Raw genomic sequence first — 20,252 nt, forward strand, 5'->3', positions numbered from 1 at the left:
TTTAAGACCAAGTTTCATTCAGGTACAAGCTCTCCCTCCTCTGCGAGGACAGATCTGCATGTCCCCCCCCCCCAATAGCTAGCAATCCAAAACAGTCCAGTGGAGCCTGAGCAGTGGGTGTTGCGTTCTGACACACTTCCAGTGATGTCAGGCTGTGTGGCATATGCAAATGAGTTATGCTAATGAGTTATGCTAATGAGCTCCTGCACCTCTTTTTCTACGAAATGACCCCTGCTCAAATGTAACAGTCTACCTAAGCCTATCTCCAGAGGAGAACTGAAATTAATTTAAGCAAATTCTTTTACACTGCTTTTTGAAAACCAACCCATTTATGTATTCTCTTGGTTGTAGTTGTAGTTAGAAAAATAAACTGTAAATTACTGGATTTGAAAATTAAATGCTTGCAGTCTAGCACTGAACATTAAACACTTTGATTTCAGTGAGTTGTATGCACTTAAATATTTAATTCCTCTAAATTTGATTAGCAAGACTTAAGATTTAATGGTTTTAAAATTGGAAGGGAAAAAAAAGAAAGAGGGTGTCTCAGAATTACGTTTTGAAAACAACAACAGTCGAGGAAGACACTGAATTGGTGCTCAGCATCTTAATGGTGGCCAAAAATATACATCGCAACAAAACTGAAAATACCAGATGCTCCAAAAGAGCTTGATTTTCTCACCCTTCGTCACCACCTGTTGCTGACTGTTCTGAGCCACAAGATGTCCTGGTTTCTTTCCTTTCTCTCATGGCAGGTCCCTGATTCCTCACCGCACCCCAGCGACCCCCAGAGCCCAGAGCCCCCCTCAGAAGCCCCTCCGCAGCCCCTCGCCTCTGAGGAACAGGAAGAAGAGGAGAGGCGCAGTGCCTTAGAAAAGAGTATGTAAGTGATTTCCCTTGGTGACCTGGCTTACGGGTTTGACAGGAGAGAAAGGCAGGGTTGGGGAGAACTTTTTGCCAGGTTCTGTGGAAACACAGAAGCTCAGGACTTGGCAAGAGGCAAGTCCAATCTGGGGTGGTTCATAGGGTTGCCAACTCTGGGTTTGGCAATATGTGGAGATTGTAGGGTGGAGCTTGGGAGAGGGCGGTCTAGGGAGAGGAGGGACCTTGGTAGGGTATAATGTTATGTAGCCCACCTTCCAAAGAAGCTATTTTCTCCAGGAGGAGTGGAACAAACATTTTAAATTGATTAATAATTAAGCAATGTATGTTGTCTGGAGATCAATCATAGTTCTGGGAGATCTCCAGCCCCCACCTGGAATTTGGCAACCCTACAACTGTGTAGGTCCAGTGCGCAGGCAACATGTGTACCCCACTTTTGTACCCTATAATAGGTTACATCGGGACACCTTTTCTTCCCCCAAGTCTGTGTACGTGCTGTGGGAAGCTAGGAATGGCCCTTGCCCTCTGCCACATGTCCATGCGCTAAGAAAGTGCACGCATCTGTCTCGCATGTGATGGAGATGCACTATAGCTACTAGGCTTGCCAACTCTGGGTTGGGAAATTCCTGGGGATTTGGGGGTAGGTCTTGTGGAGGGTGGGGTTCGGTGAAAGGAGGGACCCCAGGGGATAGAGTCCACCCTCTAGGGCAGCCATTTTCTCCATGGGAACAGAGCTCCGTTGTCTAGAGATCATATGTAACTCCAAGAGGTCTCCAGGCCCCAACTGGAGATTGGCGACTCTAACCTGGCCACCCATGCAGGAGAGCCAGTTTGGTGTAGTGGTTAAGTGTGCGGACTCTAATCTGGGAGAACCGGGTTGGATTCCCCACTCCTCCACTTGCACCTGCTGATGTGACCTTGGGTCAGTCACAAGCTCTGGCACAGCTGTCCTTTAAAAAGAGCAGTTTGTGTCAGAGTTCTCTCAGCCCCCAGCCATTTTCTCCACGGGAACAGATCTCCGTTGTCTAAAGATCATACGTAACTCCAAGAGGTCTCCAGGCCCCAATTGGAGGTTGGCGACTCTAACCTGGCCACCCATGCGTTACTATACCTGTTATATCCAGTTCCAGACCTGAGGCCATGCAAAGGGCCTATGTTGAGTAGGCCCTGCTGTATCTCTCTGTTTGGGAAGTGGGTATGCAGAACGGGGAGATGGGAAGAAAACGGGAGGAGGCGCAGGGATATTCAAGGAAGTACCCTCTCCTCAGACGCTACTACTTCCTCTTGTCTGCAGGTTTGTTCTCAGGGAGTTGATTGAGACTGAGAAGATGTACGTGGAGGACCTGGGCCAGATTGTGGAGGTGCCGACACCCTCTTCATTTTAGGCATTGATTCCCCTTTCCCTAGCAGGGCCGGCTGTAAATTACTGTGAGTCTCAGTGCAAGAAATCTGCCCTTTTTTCCAGCGAGGGCGCATTGTTCTCTCATTCATTCCCATGATTCCAAATGCACCTAGTGCCAAACACACGGGGAGGGGAAAGGTTAGCTATCTGTTCAGCTGGCCCTTCAGGTGTCCGTAAACCACAGGTAACTGCATGATCTTGACAGGCACTGGCCGTGTCTACCTGTCTTTTTCTTTGGCAGCTGTTTCAGTGGTACTGTGCCCTTTTAAGGAGAAGCAAGAGCCGCATCCTCTCTGAGAATTAGTCACACTTCCTGCCTTGCCTTCTGGTATCTCTTCTGGGCCCCAAAGTTCTTGTCTCTCTGTCCTTTTTTGTATGCTGCCATCCTAAAGCACTGGTCTCAGCGGGACAGCATAGTTGGCCGGGTGTCACGTTGGGGTTTCCAGGTCCCCCCGCCCATCAGCGGGGGACAGGTCAGATTGCCAGCTCCAGGCTAGGAAACTCCTGGAGATTTGGAGATGGAGAATGGGGAGGACAGGGACCTCAGTGAGGTATAATGCCACCCTCCGAAGCATCCATTTTGTCCAGGGGAACTCATCTCTGTAGTCCAGAGGTGAGTTGTCATTCCAGGAGATCCCCAGGCCCCCCCTGGAGGCTGGCATCCCTATTGCACATTCATGAAATTTTACGTGGAGTCTTGTTAAGTACAGTATTTGAAGTCCTCTTAATATGTTTCAGATTTTTTAAATCAAAAACATCTTTCTAGTCTTTACAGTTAACTGAAAACATGCTCGTAATAACAGGCGCAGAAGGTTCCAGTTTTTGGACAAAAGAATATCTTTGCCTTATGTGGTTACCGTCCCCTTTCTCACATTTTCCAGTGGTATTCTACAGCTCTTTTTCCTTAATGCCACCTAAAAGAACGTAAGACCCTTACAGAATTACCTTGCTAGTCATATTAAAGGCCCAACTAACCCAGCTCCGTTGTTGCTTCCTATGGCTGCCAGATTCCTTCACAAGCCGAAAAGTTCCACAGATACCCATGTAGTGTTTTCCTGTCACTACACACACACACACACACACACACACAAACACACACCCCATATATGCTCCAAAGGTTTGTAAAAGCTAGCAGCCACCACCCCATCTTGTGGCCGTGAATTCCATGAGCTAATTATTTTCTAAGAAACACTTATCCCTTTTATAGCAGACTTGCTGCCAATCAGTTTTATTGGATGACCTCAAGTTCCAGTGTTTTGAGAATGATTTCTTTTTCCATTTCATTCTTTCCACACCATAGTTTTATAAACCTCAGCCTTTGTTGCCCTTTAAGTCATTTCCCCCCCCCCAACTAAAATCTTCCAATATCTTAGGCCTTTCCTTGTAAGGATGATACTCCAAATCCCACATACGCCCTTTTCAGTTTCCGGCCCTCTGATATCCTTTGCTGAGACTCGGCAGCTGTCTCCAGAAGTATAAAGTATTGTAAATAAATGTTAGCCTGACCTCAGTGGATATGTATAGGGTTAATCCTTTTCCTAATAATTTCTGAGACTGAATTAGCTCTTCTGGTTATGACTCTTCCCGTTATGGCCCCACGATCACTGTCCTGAAAGACTCCAGAACAAAATTCGAGTCCAATAAAGCTTTAGGAACAATAAAGTTTTATTGAAGGTATAACCTTTTGTGTGTGCGCACACTTCATTAGATACATTGAAATAGAAGTTACCAGCCCATACATATAGGTAGAGGGTGAGCAGCAAATTAGCATACAACATAATGAAAATGTTTAACAGATCCAGGGACCACAAACAGGAATAACAAGTCTAGCTTATGTGGCCACCATTTGTTTGGATTTAATCCCTGGGGGAAACACAGTGAAGCAAATAAATATATCAGAATTGGAGGTTGATGCGTAAACGGACCCTTCTTAATTGTGGAATGCTGAGAGTAATTAGCTGAGACCCTGTTGTTATGCTCCATCCCTGTCCTCTGTAGCATGGAGGTAACTAACAGCATCATTTTCTTCAAGATGGGGTGATTGGTTGTGCAGTGTTATGTCTCCTCTGTCACCAGACCAGAGAAATTCATTCCAAACTATCATTCCAAATAACATTACATTCTATTATTCATTACATCATATTACAATCACTATTCCAATCTACCATTCCAAATAAGAAATACAATAAAATAAAGAGGATGTATAGCCCTTCTTGGTGAGAACACAGATGTAAAGACGATGAGATTAGTGTTATGTAGTGAGATAAGACTGAATAACTTCAGTCAGTGTAGACCTCACCTATGTGCATGTGAACTGAAGATTCCTGTCCCAGAAGATTCCTGTCCCACTTTGAAAATTAGCCTTCTTGAACTACATGTCATTTTGTTGCTGAGGCGCACAGTATGGCATTTCCCACAGTCTGCTTAAGATTTTCCCTGCCCTGAATAATTTAATGTCATCTGCTAACTCTGCCACTTCAATATTCACCTGTGATACCACATAATTTATGAACAAGCTAAACAGCACAGGGTTCCATCCCTGGAAAGCTCCGTTGTTTACTTTCCTCCACCGTGAAAACTGTTTATATATCCCTTCCCTGTCTTTTGATCAATCTCTAGGTGGACCCATCCTTTTATCCAGTGACTGCTAAATTACTTTTTGGTGAGGGACTTTGCTAAATGCTTTTCTAAGAGCCAAGTGTACACTGTCCACTGAGTCACCTGTACCTCACAGAACTCTAAAAGGCTGGTGAGGCAGAACTTCCCTTGGCAAAAGCCTTACTTCCTCAGCAAGGCTTGTTCTTCTGTATGTTTAACCATCTTTTTACCCAATGAGTGCTAAATTATTTCTGGTGAGGGACCTTGCTAAATGCTTTTTGAAAAGCCAAGTCTACAGTGTCCACTCAGTCACTCATGCCTCAGAGATCTCTAAAAGGTTGGTGAGTAGGGGTGCCAGTCTCCAGGTGTGGGGGGGAAATCCCCCAATTTTGGGGCTCCTGCCTGCTGCTGGCCAGTGGGGGGAAGCCCCGCCCTACCAGCAGCCGCCTGCGGCCACGCTTCTTCCGCCCCTCTGGAGGGCCCTTTAAATCTTGTAGGAGGGGAGGGAGAGGGGTGGCCACCAGCCACACACCTGCACTGCAAGTGGCAAATTTGCTGCTTGGGATTCAATTGCGTGGGCCCCCATTCACCAAAAGCATATAAAGGGACCCTTTAAATGCTTTTGGAGGGGGGTGCCTAAGTTCCAAGCTACGAATTTGCCACTTGGGATTCAGGCGCGTCCCCAATGTGATGATGTCACTTCTGAGTGACATTGTCATACTGGGGACATCCCCCCTCCAGGAATGCCTCTCAAAGTCCCCTGCTGGGGAGGAGGCAGGACCTGGCAACCCTACTGGTGAGGCAGAACTTCCCTTGACAAAAGCCTTGCTAATTCTTCCTCAGCAAGGCTTGTTCTATATGTTTAACCATTGTGGCCTTAATATTGCTTTCCATCCGGTAACCAGGAACAGAGCCTGTAAACTTCCTGGATCCCCCCGCATGCCTTCTTTTAAAAAAACACAAGTGTAATGTTGGCCACTTACCAAGTTGTCTGGTAAGGAAGCGGACTGCAGTGACGTTATCAATTCAGTTCCGCAGTCCTCATCTGTTCTTTAAAAACTTTTGGGTGAATGCCATCTGGACCTGGAGGCCTGTTCCTTTTTATGTTGTTAAATTACACTGATTCAGGCATGGGTATCCATCTCTCTAGCATCTTGAAACAGCCCCTACCATTTCACTGTAGTTTCCCTGTCTCTCTTAATGGCCCTTCTGTACGTCTTTCTAATGCACTTTTAATTTGGCTGGTTTCCTCCTCCTGGTATACTGAAAGAAACTTTTAATAAAGGTAGTTTACTCTTTTTTAAAAAAGTAGATTTTTAGCAATTTGCACTTTAGATTCCTCTTTGCCTTGCCATATTGCAAGCTTATGTTTGGTTTGCCAGAATTTGTGCTCTTTTTATTTTCTCCACTTGGGTAGGGCTTCCGCCTTCTTAAAATGAAAGTCATCTTGCCTTTTATAGCTTTCTCATCTCTGCTGTTTAACTCCGCCGGCTTACCGCTGAGCTTGTTTGTGCCTCCTCTAATCTGTGTTGTACTTGGAACGTCTGCAGTTGCACGTTTATATGTTTCGAATGGTCTCTTAAGTCTCCCTTATTGTATTTTGATATTCTGAGCATACTTTACAACCCAAATCAAACCTTTGGGGTAACCTTCAGACTTGGACCGGCAGGTTGGGGGCCCTTTGAGCGGGCAACCCCCCCCCCGGGGGGGGGACCTGGCAGCCCTACCTGAGCCCTGGTATTCCTTGGAGTTCTCCCTTCCAAGTACTTGCCAGGGTTGGCCCTGCTTAGCATCTGAGATCAGATCAGGCTTGCCTGGGCTATCCAGGTCAGGGTAAAAATATTGTTATGTTGAGGCTGAAGGGTAGACACTGCAGGCCGGGTGAGTGTAAGCTGAACTAAAAGTACACATGCATTAGGCTTCCTTATAGTGAATCAGACCACCACCTGGTCCTTTTTAACTGGAGATGCCAGGGACTGAATCTGGGGCTTTCTGCATGCAAAGCAGATTCTCTACTGCTGAGCCATGGCCCCTCCCCAGTATAATCTAATACACTCCAATCAAATTGCTTAATGCAGTTTCATTTAGCGAAATGACCAAAATGACTGTAAGAGTGCCCACCACGCCAGTTTATTCCAGAGCCAACGAAATTCGATGCCCACACTGCCAGCCTGTGAAAGAAAGGCAGCCGCGAAGTTTTTTCAGGGCAGTGCATCTGCCTGTTTCATGGATCAATGCAAGAACAATGGAAGGAAAAGCAGCAGGAGAAGGTATATGTCTCCCTACTTAAAGAACTGGGGGAAATAACTGCCCCCATGCTTCACCTAATACTACACGTAGCAGGTGAATGCCTCAATAGTAAGTAAAATGATCAGGGACTTTGAGGTTTTTGCTGTTCTTTTTCTTTTCTTTTTTCTTTTGAATGCTTCTGAAAATTTACCAAAGGGGCTTGGAATATCCCTAGAGCATCCCAGTCTTTTATCTCTTCCCCATCCCCTGCCCTTAGCTACAGCCCTGCAATACTGGGGTTCAGAATAAAGCAAAATAAATCGTTTTACATTTATTTTGCATAACGCGTTTCGGATGTAACAGTCGGATTTCTTTAGTGCAATATTTTGAATTTATGACATATAAACCTAACAGCCCTTCTTTAGGTTCTACAGGTCATCAGTTTTCAACTGTTTCAGGGAAACTATTCAGTGCGGGTCAGTTTAACCCTGTGTGTGTTTTAGGGGGTATTCTACATCTCAGTTTACACGGGGTACTGTTCCTCACCATCCTGGATGGGCTGTGAATACACTATGGCATGCCCAAAAGGTCCCACGCAGCTGTGCATTTTGTGGGGTTATGTTTAGGGAAGGAGGGGCAAGGAGCTTGGCCATCCGTCATTACACCAGCTGCCTGTCATGGAATGCATATAAGATTGGTAGATAGTGCCATAAAAGTTGCAATTGCATACATGGTTCTTGAGAGGTGGTTTGAAAGGTAAGAATGTTGCTGGGATGGGGGAAAGTGTGTGTGTGTGCATGTGAGAGAGAGAAATGGAGTGACTGAATGAGAGGGAGAAAGAATGAGAGAGAGAGAGAGAGAGAGAGAGAGAGAGAGAGAGAGAGGTGTTCTATTTGGACAGATATAGACAGGGCTATTTTGGGGCAGGAACGCGCAGGAACGGAGTTCCGGCTGGCTCCCGAGTTGGCCACACCCAGCAGGAACTCATTAGCATAATAGGCCACACCCAACAGCAGGAACTCATTTGGATTGGCTACATTAGGGGTGTGTGGCCTAACATGCAAAGGAGTTCCTGCTACAAAAAAAGGCCCTGGGTTTTGACAACAAACAAGGTAAACAGAATAAGAAGCAAAAGGTGGGTGTGGCTGGATGACCACACTTCTGGTAACATGGGGGTGCGGCCTAATGTGCTACTGAGCTGTGCTGGCAGGGGTGTGGCCTAATATGCTAATGAGTTTCTGCTGTTGGGTGTGGCCTATTATGCTAATGAGTTCCTGCTGGACTTTTTCTACAAGAAGAGCCCTGGATATAGATATATGAGATACAGGGTTGCCAGCTCTGGGTTGGGAAATAACCTGGAGACTTGGGGGGGTAGAGCTTGAGGAGGGTGGGGTTTGGGGAGGGGAGGGACTTCAAAGCCACAGAGTCCACCTTCCAAACTGGCCATTTTCTCCAGGTGAACTGATCTCTGTTATCTGGAGATCAGTTGTAATCCCAGGAGATCTCCATCCACCCCCTGGAGGCTGGCACCCCTAGGATAAGAAAAAAGGAGAGTTTGCGTTAGATCTATTTAGGTAGACGTTAGCTAAGCCAGGGTTATTATAAAGCGAGGTAGTTAGGGGAGGTTTGGATTAGCGTGTGTGTTGAACTCAATATCTTTCTTGAAACAAAGTTTGTTCTTATTAATTTATTTTATACATGCTGTGTCCTCAGTAGTCCTTCTGTGTCCTCAGTAGTTCCACTAAATGGTTTCAGGGGTAATGCTCATGCTAGTTGGCCTTGGTTACCAAAGGGGATTTAACTAAATGTGGATCCTGTGTGATGCTGGTGGCAGCGTAGTTTGTGTGAGGCAGGGGAATAGGTGGCACTTCAGTGAGGGAAGTGTCACATCGAGGAAACCTCATCAGCTTCTGAGGAGCCAAATACAATTTGAAAGCCATGGGTAATGCCACGGTTAATAAGTATATTCAGTTTCAGTCCTCCATTGCATTGTACCGAGTTCCTGTCCCACTGCCAGACTTCTCCCTTTGCTCAGTGACCCGGTCCAGAATCCAGAGTTGCCAGCAGGCTCTCTTAACTCCCTCCCCAACCCATTCCCTTCCTGGTGCCTGGAAGGACTCGAAGAGGAAGCAGCCTGGCTTCTATAGTCTACTCTTTTTGACCTCTGCAGGGCTACATGGCGACCATGAAGGCCCGTGGCATCCCCGAGGGTATGAAGGGCAAGGACAAGATAATCTTCGGGAACACCCACCAGATCTACGACTGGCACAAAGAGTGAGTGGGTGAGCACCCACACCTGGGTGCAGGGCATGCAGTGATTATTAGAACCTAGGATGGGGTCTGTACAGGGGAGGGCTTCCTTCTGGGTGGATGGGTGGGTGGGTTGATGATGGACCCCTCTTGGATTACCTGACCTAGGGACCCTGTGAAATGAGCTGGGCGAGAGTGAACAGCTGAGGGGACCCTCTTTGAGGAGATCAGTGGATAACTGTTTCCCCTTCTCCCTCCCCGTTGTCCAGTCCTGGGAGAAATGATAGTATGTTTGAGCCATCCCTGGGAAGCATTTGGAGTTGGGCCAACCTGGGATAAAGTACAGGAAGGAGAGCAAGAGAACATTCCCTGTGGATCTCACGCCACTTCTGTTCCTTCTCGTCCCTGCCTTCCAGTTACTTCCTCAAACAGCTGGAGAAGTGCCTGGAGGACCCTGATCTACTGGCTGAGCTATTCATAAAGCACGTGAGTCCTTTGTCATAGCCCGCGGGTCCCTAAATTTTTTCAACCTGTAGGTACCTTTTGAATTCTGACAGAGGGTGATGGGCACAATCACAAAATGGCTGCCACAGGAAGTGGGGCCAACCACAAAATATCAGGGTTAGAGGTTATATACAAGTCTAAAGTGGGGCCAACCACAAAATATCAGGGTTAGAGGTTATATACAAGTCTAATAGTACCTCTTCAACATTTCAGGCAGAAGCTCTGTTTAATGGGATCTCTTTTAATCTGCAGAACCAATCAGAAGGCCTTCTGGGCACTCTCTAGTAGCACTTGGTGGGCACCAGGAAAGATGTTGGCGGTGCCATGATGTGCACAGGCACTACGTTGGGGACCCCTGTCATAGCCCAATAAAGGGTGGGAAAGTTGCCAAGCTGGTCCAGGATGGCTAAATGGAACCTTCACGTTCTGAGACATCTTACTGTTGAATACTAGGTGCTAGGAAGAAACCATAAGGCGGGATGGTAGCTTTTCACATCTGACCCAGTTATCAGAAGCTATTAATAAGTAGTCAAGCACCAGGTACCATTTAATCTGTGAAGATTGTATCTGCAGAACCAATCAGAAGGCCTTCTGGGCACTTTCTAGTAGCACTCGGTGGGCACCAGGAAAGATGTTGGCGTTGCCATGATGTGCACAGGGACTACGTTGGGGACCCCTGTCATAGCCCAATAAAAGGGTGGGAAAGTTGCCAAGCTGGTCCAGGATGGCTAAATGGAACCTTCATGTTCTGAGACGTCTTACTGTTGAATACTAGGTGCTAGGAAGAAACCATAAGGTGGGATGGTAGCTTTTCACATCTGACCCAGTTATCAGAAACCATTAGTACCACCCCCTTTATTTTGGCGTAGAAAAATTGTGAGTTAAAAATCACTGTCAGCATTTGCAGCTGTTGTGTGTATTTTGTACTTAGATCCGTGTCTCCTGGTACAAAATTCACCCAATCAGCATGAAGAGCCACATTCTCATTTTTTGCCTAAGAGCTTTTCCACATTCTCATTTTACTTGCTGTTAAGTTCCTCTTTCTTCAAGGCTTTTGCCTGTTCTGCATGTGTTTTGCTCCCTCTAGTGGTCTATTCAATATCAAACAGGTGTATTTCCAGCTTATCTCCCTGCAGGGAGATAAACTGGAAATAAAGCTGTTTCATATTGAACTGAACATTAGAGGGAGCAAAACATTTGTGGAACAGGGGAAAAAAACCTGAAGAAACAAGAACAGCAGCATGTAAAATAAGAATGCAGAAAAGCTCTAAGACTAGCAAATTTCAGGGCTAAGCAGAGACTTCAGCCTCCCCATGCCAGCCTCTGATTTGTGTTGTCTCAAGCATTCCTCTGAATTGTGTCCCTGTTGTATTCCAGGAGCGCCGTTTGCACATGTATGTTGTCTACTGTCAGAACAAACCCAAATCTGAGCACATTGTTTCCGAGTTCATTGATACCTACTTTGAGGTAAGGGACTGCGGGGCTTTGCCGTACTTCTTTCCTTCCCATCCAGCTTCTGTCACATCTCTGTCCTCGTTTGACATCTCTCCATCTCCTACACTTTTGCACCCCTTTCTGAGCTGGTGCAGCCGAACTCCCGGGATGCCACACTCCCGGGGTGCCTTATGTTCATTCGCTCAGCAGTTCCCACTGTGTGGAGAACCGGGTAGCACGTGCCATGCACCCTGTCAGTCTGGTTTGGTGTGCTACCACAACCCCACCTAAATGTGGGTAGTCAGTTTCATGCCAAACCCATGGGTTTGGCTTCTGGGATGAATAATCTGCCAGAAGGCAGGAAGGGCTATAGAGAGCCATAGACTTGCCCTCTGAGGCTGTGTGTATGTGATTGGAACAAGGCTCGGTGGAAGTGTCTCTGCTTTGCACACAGAAAGTCCCAGGTTCCATCTGACCATCTCCGGCTAAAAGGATCAGGCAGTTAGAAGATGTGAAAGACCTCTACCTGAGCCTCTGTTGAGCCTCTGCCAGGCTGAATAGGCAATACTTGATGGACCTGAGTCAGATTGAGGTGATGAGAGAGGAGGTCCTAAAACTGATAGACAACTTAAAAACTGATAAATCACCAGGCCCAGATGGCATACATCCGAGAGTTCTGAAAGAACTCAAATGTGAACTTGTGGATCTCCTGACAAAAATATGTCATCTCTCCTTAAAATCTGCCTCCATTCCTGAGGACTGGAAGGTAGCTAATGTCACTCCCATCTTTAAAAAGGGTTCCAGAGGAGATCCGGGAAATTACAGGCCAGTCAGTCTGACGTCGATACCGGGTAAATTGGTGGAAACCATTATTAAGGAAAGAATTAGTAGGCACATAGATGAACAAAACCTATTGAGGCAGACTCAGCATGGGTTCTATAAGGGAAGATCTTGTCTCACTAACCTGTTAGTGTTCTTTGAGCGGGTGAACAAACATGTGGACAAGGGGGATCCAATAGATATTGTTTACCTTGACTTCCAGAAAGCTTTTGATAAAGTTCCTCATCAAAGGCTCCTAAGTAAGCTCAAAAATCATGGGATAAAAGGACAAGTCCTTTTATGGATCAAAAACTGGCTAATTAATAGAAAACAGAGAGTGAGTATAAATGGGCAGTTTTCTCAGTGGAGGGTGGTAAGCAGGGGGGTACCGTAGGGATCAGTACTTGGTCCACTGCTTTTTAACTTGTTCATTAATGATTTGGAGATGGGAGTAAGCAGTGAAGTGGCTAAATTTGCGGATGATACAAAGTTGTTCAGGGTGGTGAAAACCAGTGAGGATTGTGAGGCACTCCAAGGGGATCTGTCAAGGATGGGCGAGTGGGCGTCAACATGGCAAATGGGGTTCAATGTGGCCAAGTGCAAGGTGATGCACATTGGAGCCAAAAATCCTAAATATAAATACACATTGATGGGGTCTGAACTGGCAGAGACTGAGCAAGAGAGAGATCTTGGAGTTGTAGTGGATAACTCACTGAAAATGTCGAGACAGTGTGTGACTGCAATAAAGAAGGCCAATGCTATGCTGGGGATTATTAGGAAGGGTATTGAAAACAGATCAGCCAATATAATAATGCCCCTATATAAATCAATGGTGAGACCTCATTTGGAATACTGTGTGCAGTTCTGGGCACCACACCTTAAAAAGGATATTATAGCTTTGGAAAAAGTGCAGAAAAGGGCAACTCGAATGATAAAAGGGTTGGAACACTTTCCCTATGAGGAAAGGTTAAGGCGCTTAGGGCTCTTTAGCTTGGAGAAAAGACGACTGAGGGGTGACATGATCGAGGTTTATAAGATTATGCATGGGAAAGAGCAGGCACTGTGTGACAGAGTGTTGGACTGGATGGGCCTTTGGCCTGATTCAACATTGGTGTCTTTTCTTTTCTTATGGACCAGTGGTCTGATTCAGTATAAGGAAACTTCAAGTGTGGGTACGTGCTACACAGGGAGGGAATGCAATTATGTACCTTTCTGGATTTCTGAGTACTGATTGGACCCACGATGTAAAGGGAATGGCAGGCAAAGGTTTTTATGGAGACTAGGGAGCTTCTTAGAGATGCTTTATAGGAAAAAGAAAATAGTTAGGGGTGAACAACTCCCAATAACCCAAATGTCAGCCGTACACAGTTTCATGCCAGTGCAGTAAAACAATCCCGCAGGCTGCGCCTGTGTTTATTTATTACCAGTCGTGGGACTTCGTGGGTGCCACTTCCTAATAAAAATCTTGCAAAACTAGGGTTTGGCCTGTGGAAACTTCATGGGTTAATAATCAGCAAGCAAACTGTCAGTAATTTACATTGTCCACTTTGAGTTATACAAATGGTTTTTCTTATACTGGCTGTTCATTGACCCCTTTCTCCAAATTTGGACATAGCGCAGCTGTTTAATTGTAAAAGGGTGCTGGTTCCTGTTGTAGACTGGGTAATGGTGATGCCAAGAGGGACCCTGGGTGGCCCAGGCTAGCCTGATCTCGTCAGACTTCGGAAGCTAAGCAGGGTCGGCCCTGGTTAATATTTGGATGGGCAACCTCCAAGGAATGCCAGGCTAGTGACATGCAGGCAGGCAATGGCAAACCACCCCTGAACGTCCCTTGCCTTGAAAATCCTACGGGATCACCATAAGTCAGCTGCGACTCGATGGCAAAAAAAAAAGAGAGAGAGAGAAAGAGCCAACTTAATATTGGTTTCAGGAGGATAAAAGGAAGTCCTTCTTCACCCAAAGAGTGATTAACACTTGGAATTCACTGCCACAGGAAGTGGTGGCGGCTACAAGCATGGATGGCTTCAAGAGGGAATTAGATAAGCATATGGAGCAGAGGTCCATCAGTGGCTATTAGCCACAAGGTATAGCTAGGGGCTCTGGGGCAAGTGATGCTCTGTCTTCTTGGTGCTTGGGGGGGTGGGCAACAGTGGGAGGGCTTCTAATGTCCTGGCCCCACTGGTGGACCTCCTGATGGCACCTGGTATTTCTGGCCACTGTGTGACACAGAGTGTTGGACTGGATGGGCCTTTGGCCTGATCCAACATTGGCATCTCTTATGTTCTTATGTAGCCATGTTGGTGTCCAGTAAAAGAGCTCGGTTTGAATCCAGGGGCTCCTTAGAGACCAACGAGATTTTCAGGGTTTAAGCGTTCGAGAGTCAAAGCTCCCGACGTCAGATAGTTCACCGCATCAGATAGTTCACCACAAACAGTGGTGAAATTCGAACCATGGGCTTCCCAGCTCAGACGTCGATCTGCAAGCCACAGATCCCAGAGAAGCTTGTAGCGGCATAAAAGCTGGTTAGCCTTTGGCGCCACGGGACTCTTGTTTATCAAAGCCCCAGTGTTGCAGTGGGCCCCCCCCCATGTCCTATATGAGCTGTACGTTGGCTTTTCTTGGAGTCTTGCAAAGCTCCTCGAGACCACAGGGAAGGATTTCTGGCTCTGCTCTAGGATTTGGAGATTCCTGGCAAAGCGAGCTGGAGCTTTAAAGGTCGGATGGTTTATCACCTGCACATTTTTATTTTTTTTTAATACACAGCCTGTGCATGATTTGTTCTCTCTTTTCCAGGAACTGAAGCAGGAACTGGGGCACCGTCTGCAACTCAATGACTTGCTCATCAAGCCAGTACAGCGGATCATGAAATACCAGCTGCTTCTCAAGGTGCTAAAAAGTGGGGCGGGGAGGCGGGAGTGTTGCTTTCCAAGGTAAAGGCAAGCGGAGTATATAGCAACTGGGCTCCCTGGCCTCGCACAGCAAACAAGGAAGAGGCTGCCAGGGCTGCTGTTTGCGGAGACTTAAAGTGTGTGTGTGTGGGAGGGGGGTCTTTTGTGGGGGCGGAGAGGGCAGCAAATATGTTCTTCATCTGTATTGCGTGCTGTGCAGCCAAGCCACCCAAATCTCACAAAAGAAAAGGCTGTACCCTCTGGTGGCCCTCTATCGCCACCTAATGGATAGGAATTGTACTTGCCTGAAGCTGTAGTTCGTATAAAGGGCGACATCTGCACATTGGTGGTGGTGGAAAGTGCCATCAAATCACAGCTGATTTATGCTGACCGCATAGGGTTTTCAAGGGAAGAGACATTCAGAAGTGGGTTTGCTGTTGCCTGTCTCTGTGTAGTGACCCTGGACTTTCTTGGTGGTCTCCTACCCAAGTAGGAGGCCTGGCGTGCTGGTCCATGGGGTTGCGAAGAGTCGGACTCGACTGTGCGACTGAACAACAAAAACCTACCCAAGTCCTAACCAGGGCTGACCTTTCTTAGCTTCTGAGATCTGACAAGATCAGGCAAGTCTGGGTCATCAATGACGAGGCAGCTGATGTGTGCCTGCCAGCACAGGAACATGTTTGACCACGGCAGCTGTGATGCTGAACACATGTAAGCTGTGACCTGCTTGTTCACCCAAAGGACCTTTGTCCTTCAGCGGAATGACTGCTCTTCTCCATCCTCCCTCCATCCTCCACTCTCTCTTTTCCCTTCTTCATTCCCTTCTTTGGATGCTCCTTTCCCTCAGCGCAGGCGCACTAAACCCATTGGTGTGAATGCACAGATGACCACTCGAAGATCACCAGTTACTGGTAAGCAACCTGTTTGTTTCAATCGTCAGATCTGTGTCAACACTAGGTTTGCCACCTCTGGGTTGGCAAATTCCTGGAGATTTGGGGGCAGATGCTGGGACGGGGCAGGGTTTGAGGAGGGGAGGGACCTCAGCAGGGACATGTTGCCGTAGAGTCCCCCTCCAACGTGGCCATTTTCTCTAGGGGGGCTGATCTCTGTAGTCCGGAGATCAGTTGCAAGTCTGGGACGTCTCCAGGCCCCACCTGGAAGTTGGCAGGCCCAGTCAACACAGCCCACATACCACGCAGTCCTAAGAAGAGTCAAGCCCTTCTAAACCCATTGACTTCAGTGAGCTTATAAGGGTGTATAAGTCTGCTTAGGGTTGCACTGTTAAAATGCCATTTTGTTTTTACAATTCATTTCTGGTCTTTTCTTTTCAACTGTTATACTGCAGTAAAATATTTTTAAATCAAATGTATGAAGTGTATGTGTACCTACAACAGGGAAGTGCAGCTGGTCGTGGCTCCATTATACTCTTGAACAAATATAAGGCCTTATCGACACTTGCAACAGAATGGGGCCGTAGAATTTTGGGGATGTAGAATAGGCTGGTAAAAGAGGAGAGTGCAAAAGTGGGCTTGAAGCTCAGCATAAAAAAACGAAGATCATGGCATCCGGCCCCATCACTCCTTGGCAAATAGAAGGGGAAGTCGTGGAAGTAGTGACAGACTTCACGTTGCTGGGATCCCAGATCACCGCAGACTGTGACAGCAGTCATGAAATTAAAAGACGCCTGCTCCTTGGGAGGAAAGCGATGGCGAACCTCAACAGCATGATAAAAAGTAGAGACATCACCCTGCCAACAAAAGTCCACATGGTCAAAGCAATGGTATTCCAGTAGTCATGTATGGCTGCGAGAGTTGGACTATAAGGAAGGCCGAGCGCCAAAGAATAGATTCTTTTGAACTATGGTGCTGGAAAAGACTCTTGAGAGTCCCTTGGACTGCAAAAAGATCAAATCAGTCAATCCTAAAAGAAATCAACCCTGACTGTTCCCTGGAAGGCCAGATACTGAAGCTGAAGCTCAAATACTTTGGCCACCAAATGAGAAGGGCGCACTCACTGGAGAAGACCCTGATGCTGGGAAAGATTGAAGGTCGAAGAAGACGGGGACGGCAAAGGAGGAGATGGTTAGACAGTGTCATAGATGCAACGAACATGAAGTTGAGCAAACTTCAGAGGACGGCAGAAGACAGGAGGGCCTGGCGGGAGCTGGTCCATGGGGTCGCAAAGAGTCGGACTCGACTGTGCGACTGAACAACAAAAAAAGAATAGGCTGATCCACTTAAATTCCTGCAAATAATAAAAAAAAAACAATACTTCGGGAGGGAGTGGTTCTGGCTCCTAGCCCTTGGTTTACATACCGATACCTATGCGCTGTCAAGTCTTAGCTCACTTATGGTGACCCCAGTAAGGGACTTTCAAGGCATGTGAGAAGCAAAGGTGGTTTGCCATTAGCCTTCCTCTGCGGAGCCTTCCTTGGTAGTCTTATAACCAAGTACTGACCCTTCTTTGCATCTGAGATCTGAAGATCAGGCTGTGCCATGCTGCCTTTCCTTCTAGCCCTTCACTTGCCATGGCATAATTCTACTTACAGGGAATTATGGGAACTTAATGCAGACCCTCCCCTGCAGTCCGAAATGGCCCGGTCCACTCTGCCACCTCAGCCCCACTGCTGAATGCGAAGCCTGGTCCTCTCTTTGCTCACATCTGCTTGTTGCTCAAACTGGTTCCCATCAAGCCTGGCCCATGTGGAACAAACAGCAGCCAGTTGAAAGTTCTTGTATGGGAACTGAAGCCGTGTAATAATGCATATGTGGGAGGGGTGTTCTGGAATGTTTTGGAGAGTATATAAGCAACTGCAACTGTGTCAGAACTCTGAACTGCTGATGTTTCATGCTAGAGGCTAGAGTTCCCTTTATCTGAATGAAGTTCACTCTTGTTGTGTTTGAGACCTCGCCGGTGTGGTTTATTGGACTTGACGCACCAGAAAACACGAACCCAAGATTTGGTCAACAAATTTAGCAACTCCACTGGGATCCCTCTCTGGTTTTCTGCTGTGTCTGAGGATGATGTGATGATGCCTGGACCCTATAGTGGTCACATAGGACTCCTTTGAAGTCCCAGGGGCTGCGCCCCACTAGCTGCAACCAGGCCCAGTGGATATACAAGTTGGGGTCCTTTTAAGAGGCTTCCACAACAGGAGATAGGTTGCCGGCTTAACACGGGAACGTGGCAAGGGTGAGTGGTGACACAAGACCCCTTTTGGAATGGAACCCACAGATGTGACAGTGAAGAAAGAGAGGGAGGAGAGTGAAGAAGTAAACATGAGAGATGTCTCAACAGAAGCACAACAATTGTCTGATCCTGCAGAAAGCCCTAAAGAACAAAAGGGAGAAAGTTCTGCCTCTTCCCCCGAAGAGACAATAGAGCTGTCTTCTGTAGGAAAAGTTATAGATGTAGTACAGGACACTGAAACTGAAGAAGGTGCTACTTCAGATATAGAGAAGAGAAAGCGTTACTCCTTGGCCATCATTAAAAAAAATGGTGACTCCCATGAGCGCTACTCTGTCTTCAGCTGAAAAGATCAGGAAGATAATAAAGAAAATGGTGAAGAGCAGAAGTTTGTGGGGGTTTTTTTTGTTTTTTTTTTAAAGCACAGATGAATCCAAGAGAAAGTTGATACTTTTGTATTATGGGAAGCTTTAATTTGTGTAGATTCATCTAAGAAAAGAGCTAGAAGAAGGGCCCAAACCCCCCAAACAGATGAAAATGGAGCACATAAAGAAACAGCTCAAGACATGACCTTTACTAGTTTCCAGGAAAGTGATCGAGGACAAGGAAATTCCTCACCAGAACAAGCTGGAAGTCCATCTGAATGTGAAGGAGTTTCAACATGGAAGTCTTTTAAAAGACTAGTAACCCCAAGAAGAAAATCTAAAACAAAGATGGAAGACAGAACTGAGAGCTGGTCATAGTTCCAAGTTCAGAACATTCTACTTCAGATGTTGATTCTGGAAAAGAAGAATCCTGGGTTTGAATTAAAAAATGATACCTGGTTGCAGGGGTCGTTTCGTAGAAAAAGAGCTAAGAGAACTCATTAGCATAACTCATTACCATATGCCACACCCCCTGACATCACCGGAAGTGTGTCATAAGGGCACACACCCCGCCCCCAACGGTCCCGGCCGCTGCCGCCGGCCTTGCAGCTCCACTGATGAGCCCCATGAGGGGCCCGGCGGTGGACCTGCAAGGCCGGCAGGAGTGCAAGGAAGCCCCGCCCCCTGTACCTCACCTGGGGGAACTGCGATCCCCCCCGAAATGACCTCTGCCATTTCAGTTTGTCTCTTCAGCACAGGACACTTCAGTTACCTCTTCAATGCCTGAAGCTTCGTCTCAAGCTGACGTCATCGTGCTGGGCACGTCGCCGGGGGAACACTCTAGCAACCAGCCTGAAAACTCTATGGTACCATAGAGTTTCCAAGCTGAATGCTAGAGTGTGTCCACTGGGGGCGTGCCTAGCATGATGACGTCACTTCTGGGTGACGTCATCGTGACGCGCACGTGTGAATGTCCCAGACCGGGACCTACTCCCCCCTGCTGCAGGACGTAAGTAACCTGGCAACCCTACAAGACACTGATCTTTCTTCAATACTTGTAACTGCTCTTTCCCCTTCAACCACTGTGGCAGTGACTTCATTGGACTGTTCATCTACAAAAGCATCTTTTGACTCTTCAATTCTTTCATCCAAAGTTTTCTTCTTAGTTACATCCAATGTTCCCTCTAAGCTGTGGAGTCTTGTGAGCAAAAATTCTACTTTGTGAGCTACTGGGCATTAAAGTTGTGAGCGAGCAATTTGGCTGCTGCGTAAATCAGTTTGCTTTGGAGCCATCCTTCCTGAGCAAAGACAGAAATGTGTGAGCCGGAGGCTAAAAAACTGAGCTAGCTCACACCAACTCAGCTTAGAGGGAACTATGGTCACATCATGTTCTTTTGTCTTCTGTGCTTTGAATTTCTCTTGTTCAGCAGCTTCATACTCTGACAAAGGAATAACAGCTGGAACATCATAATCTTCATCATTGTTTTCTGTAATTTCTTGTCCCATTTCCTCAACAGGAGCATGCTCTGGTATTCCATCTGACTTTGTCTTCCTACAACCAGGCAGAGGTCATTTCGGGGGGGATCGCGGGGGATCGCGGTTCCCCCGGGTGAGGGGCGGGGGGCGGGGCACATGATGAAGCCCTGCCCCCTGCTTCCGGCCACCCCACTTCCAGCCCTCATTCAGCCAGGAGGAGGC

At 47.0% G+C, this 20,252-nt stretch overlaps 1 protein-coding gene across 2 annotated transcripts in view; it reads left to right on the forward strand.

Annotated features, from left to right (window-relative positions):
- ARHGEF25 (Rho guanine nucleotide exchange factor 25) overlaps positions 1 to 20,252 on the forward strand; it is a 116,133-nt gene that overhangs the window by 77,594 nt on the left and 18,287 nt on the right. For both annotated transcript variants that reach the window (XM_015416537.1, XM_015416538.1), the window contains 6 exons: positions 753 to 880; positions 2,174 to 2,240; positions 9,279 to 9,382; positions 9,775 to 9,844; positions 11,240 to 11,329; positions 14,909 to 15,001. In XM_015416537.1, coding sequence (XP_015272023.1) covers positions 753 to 880; positions 2,174 to 2,240; positions 9,279 to 9,382; positions 9,775 to 9,844; positions 11,240 to 11,329; positions 14,909 to 15,001 — 552 coding nt within the window. The remainder of the gene's footprint in view (positions 1 to 752; positions 881 to 2,173; positions 2,241 to 9,278; positions 9,383 to 9,774; positions 9,845 to 11,239; positions 11,330 to 14,908; positions 15,002 to 20,252) is intronic.

The sequence above is a fragment of the Gekko japonicus genome, unplaced genomic scaffold (assembly GCF_001447785.1).
Source record: "Gekko japonicus isolate JY-2015 unplaced genomic scaffold, Gekko_japonicus_V1.1 scaffold2966, whole genome shotgun sequence".
Lineage (NCBI taxonomy): Eukaryota > Metazoa > Chordata > Lepidosauria > Squamata > Gekkonidae > Gekko > Gekko japonicus.